General features: G+C 36.4%; 1 protein-coding gene across 1 annotated transcript; it reads right to left on the reverse strand.

The window, feature by feature from the left end:
* Positions 1-1338: 1338 nt before the first annotated feature.
* On the reverse strand, positions 1339-2043 carry LOC132039270 (F-box protein CPR1-like). The gene has a single exon (XM_059429794.1). The coding sequence runs from the start codon at positions 2041-2043 to the stop codon at positions 1339-1341; it is 705 nt and encodes a 234-aa protein (XP_059285777.1).
* Positions 2044-4004: the final 1961 nt, after the last annotated feature.

Here is a 4004-nt window from a genome sequence, read left to right on the forward strand (position 1 = left end):
GGTACGGTATATATATATGATGATATGATGATGTGATGACATGATGATGTGATGATGTGGGGACGGCGGCTGGGGATGGCATATGATGGTTCTATTCACCGAGTCTAATACCAGAGGGGTTTCGGCACTCGTATATATATATATATATGATGACGATGCATATAATGACATGATGCTATGATGATGATTACTTCACCGAGTCCCTCACTGGGCGGGCTAAGATATATATACATATGTACACGTATACGATGATTTTGCCCCACCGCGTCCCCTCGCTTCGTAGGGCCGGGGCACGTTATATCTATGCATATATGCAAATGATTTTCTAATTATGTTTCTCGGTTTCATAATGAATTTGATATAACATTGACACGCATGATTTATGTTTCAAGGCAAACCTCATGATTTTTATATACTTCTTATCTCGGTATGATTACATTTCTTGTGTTTCATGCCTTTACATGTCAAAGACATATTCCGTACTGACCCCTTTCTTCGGGGCTGCGTTTCCGCTGCCATGCGGGTGTATGCATGAGTGGGAGATGTTCGATTTGGATTGGCGAGCCCATTTCTTCCCGGAGTGCGCCGAGTCGGAAGTATACGTATTTGTGGTATCTTGGATTATGTTAGAGATTTTGTAGACAGTGTCGAGTTTATGATATGTCAGTTTTGTAAACGGTCATGTAAGCCGATGTATCATTATGCATTTTGTTGCCGATTTCATATGTTTTACCGATTTTACACGATTTGAGAAAGATGAATAGTATGTTGTTCTTGAAAAACTTTCTTTATGCATTCCTTTCATGATATAAGGGCCCGAGTAAGATTATGTGTATCACGAGAATCGGCGGGGTCGCTCTCGGCCTAAGTAAGGGTCGGTACCCGTCGTACCACTATCGAAAATTAGGGTGTGACACCTACTGAAAGTGTAAAATCCTTACTATAGTGATATCGGTTATATACCGCCGTGGTTTTCCCTTTTTGGGTTTCCACGTAAAAATCTTGATGTCATTATCGCTCATTTTTTATTCTTGTTGATTAATCGTATCACGGTCTTTTGCAATATTATTCCATTTGTAAATACTATGAATATTATTTCTGTGGCGGGTTTATTCCCAACAGTTACCTTGTATAGTAAACAATTGATTCCAAGATTCCTTGACACCATAGTCTTTCATTACCCATAACTTAAAAGTGTACTTTCCGTGATGAGCATGCCTAGAATAAACACAAAGCACTCCTCCCAATACCGAAACGCCATGTTCGTTGTAATCCATGTCGGAAATCAAGTGCATTCCCTCTGGCAACGCTATTTCTCCGTAGACCACACTTGAACTACTAAATGAAGCCACAGATTTTCAGTGACAAACCAAGCCAATGAAATGCTCCGTGTACAAATGCCAGAGTGTCCATATTAGCCAACGACACGGGGTAAATGCCAGTAGGATGTTTATCAATTTTTCTCCAAGAACCACTTTTCAGCGCGAGAATTTCACTGTGTGCTTTGAGATCAATCTTAAGGATCTTATAGTCATCACTAGTTGAGTCATATCCCAATCCCCAAGTACAGAAGTCCTCCGGTGGAAATTCTGGAGGAGGAAGTGCTATTGATTCTCTTGTGGAGGGGTTCCATAGCAAAAGTACTATGAGGTCTGTATCGGGACAATTATGAAACCCGATAAAAGCCAAGCCATCGTAACAACCATATATTTTGCATCTCCATGGTTTACCGCTAGAAGGCCAATCAAGTTTATGTACATCCTCAGCCAATTGAACCGACGATAAAGAAGAACAATACAAGGAGAACTTGCCGTTAAGAACAAGAATTTTTTGGGAGTTTTGGTTATTCTTTGCATGATGGAGATGCTTCATCATAAAGTAAGGCTCGGAGATTAATGTCATCCAAAACTTTGAAACACATTTGAATCGAAGAAGAGACTGCACAGGTAGCCTGCTGAGAATGTCCATAGTTATTTCTTCTTGCAAGTGCATTCCCATAGCCCCATCAGCATTCATCTGCTTTGTTTTCTTTGAATGGTTCATATCGCTCTTCCCTGCAATTAAAAATTGTACCCAAGGGTGCAGCTTAGGCAAACATATTTTTCCCTAAACATTTTGAGTTTATGAGTTTTGGCTTTTAGAAAAAGCAGCTTATTAGGTTCTGCAAAAATACATTCGAGGTATGGTTTCAACAAAACCTAGTAACTTTGGCTCAACATTGTATCTGTATGTTAATATACATGTAGAAATAATCTAGCTCCGCCTTTGTGTATTAAGTTAATTTTTTAATACGAATACAAGATTTAGCCGGCAACTAATACTCTACTCCACCCCTGTAGGTAGTTTTTAAGAGTTGCATAAAAGCTAACTCCAATACTGCCGTTCGAAGGACATAAAAATGCACAAACACACACAAAAACAAGCAGAAAATACAGAGCAGAGAGTAACAAATACCTTTGAAAAGATTTATCTTTTGTGTCATCTTTGGAGCTTCCTCTTCTCTATTGCTTTGATTTGAATGCTTAAGGGTTCTCTTAAAGATTCTCTTTTTATTCGTTTCCTACTTTGATATGATATGTTATTTCCTTCTTTTTTTTCCTACTTTTGATATGACACGTTATTTACTTTTTTTTTTTTTTTGCTACTTTTGATATGACACGCTATTTTCCTTTTTCTTTCTATTTCCTACTTTTGATATGACACGTTTATTTCCTTTTTCTATATATTTTCCTACTTTTGATATGCTACGTTTTCCCTTTTTCTTTTTTATTTTTGTTTCGATAATTTATTAATCATCACCTTAAATGATTCACATTACAACCCTCCAACAATCTAATAATTACGTTTAACTTCTAAGAAAATAAAATTTACTTATTTAAATATATGAAAAGATCAAAACCACAAGTCTTAATTATTATAAGAGGAAAAAGTTCAAATATGTCATCGAACTATCAGAAATGATCTATTCATGTCACTCGTTAATAGTTGGTCACAAAAATACCACCGACGTGACACATTTGGTTCATTCGTGCCACGAACCACTAATGGAGCCCTCCTGCTATCAGATTTTTCCACGTTGCATCATCTAAACCCTTTATTACTTACTAGCCCCCACCCCTGTCACCCCATTTTTTCAAGTGGCATATGTGAACCATTTCGTTAAGTTCAATAACATATTTGAGCCCTTTTCCACTATACTACGTCCACATTAATGTAAAACTTTAGGGATTGGTGAGTCTTGTTTAAGGGGGGAAATATTCACTCTGTATTTTTGTACTCTCTTTTATGTTAGTAGATTGTTCGTCTCATCTCGTATGAATATAGGCAAATTGATCAAATCACGTTAAGTTATTTTCTTTTATTGTCTGATTTTATTGTCGTTCAAGGTTTACGTTGTTAGGATTCCGCATGATGTTGCGAAGTTATTTCAATCTCAACAGGTTCTACCGTTATCTGACTACGTACCTCTGTTTCTTTATTAACTACATGCATATTGACGAAGATTTATGCTTGATGTTACTCGTTCTATGTTGTTAAACGAATAACTTACATAATTTCTATTTATTTCATGATGGAACTACTTTTGCAAAATCAAATCACTAGCCATCCTTGTTAGATAATATGAAACATATATGAAGTGGGATTTTTCCAGACCATAAGGCAAAAAAGAGTTTGAAGACTTTATATATTAAAAGTCTTGGTATTTTTCAGTTTTTATTTAAAAATTGAATTAAATGAACATGTCTGTTCATGAAACAAGGTGACTATTCAGAATAGTCACTTTTCTAACTCTATAAATAAGTTCTTCCTTCATGAAGTGGCTAAGAAAAATATGCAGGTATAATCAGGGCTTTGTTGTATCCCGAAGGGAATTGCTTGTATTTTTCCCAATATGTATACGGGCAATATATCTTTAAGGAAAGTCGATTGTTCCATGCCTCAAAACCATTTCTTCTTCGGTTATGATTTCCTATTTTTAAACAATCCTAGTATTTATGCGTTAG

Source organism: Lycium ferocissimum, chromosome 12, assembly GCF_029784015.1.
Source record: "Lycium ferocissimum isolate CSIRO_LF1 chromosome 12, AGI_CSIRO_Lferr_CH_V1, whole genome shotgun sequence".
NCBI lineage: Eukaryota > Viridiplantae > Streptophyta > Magnoliopsida > Solanales > Solanaceae > Lycium > Lycium ferocissimum.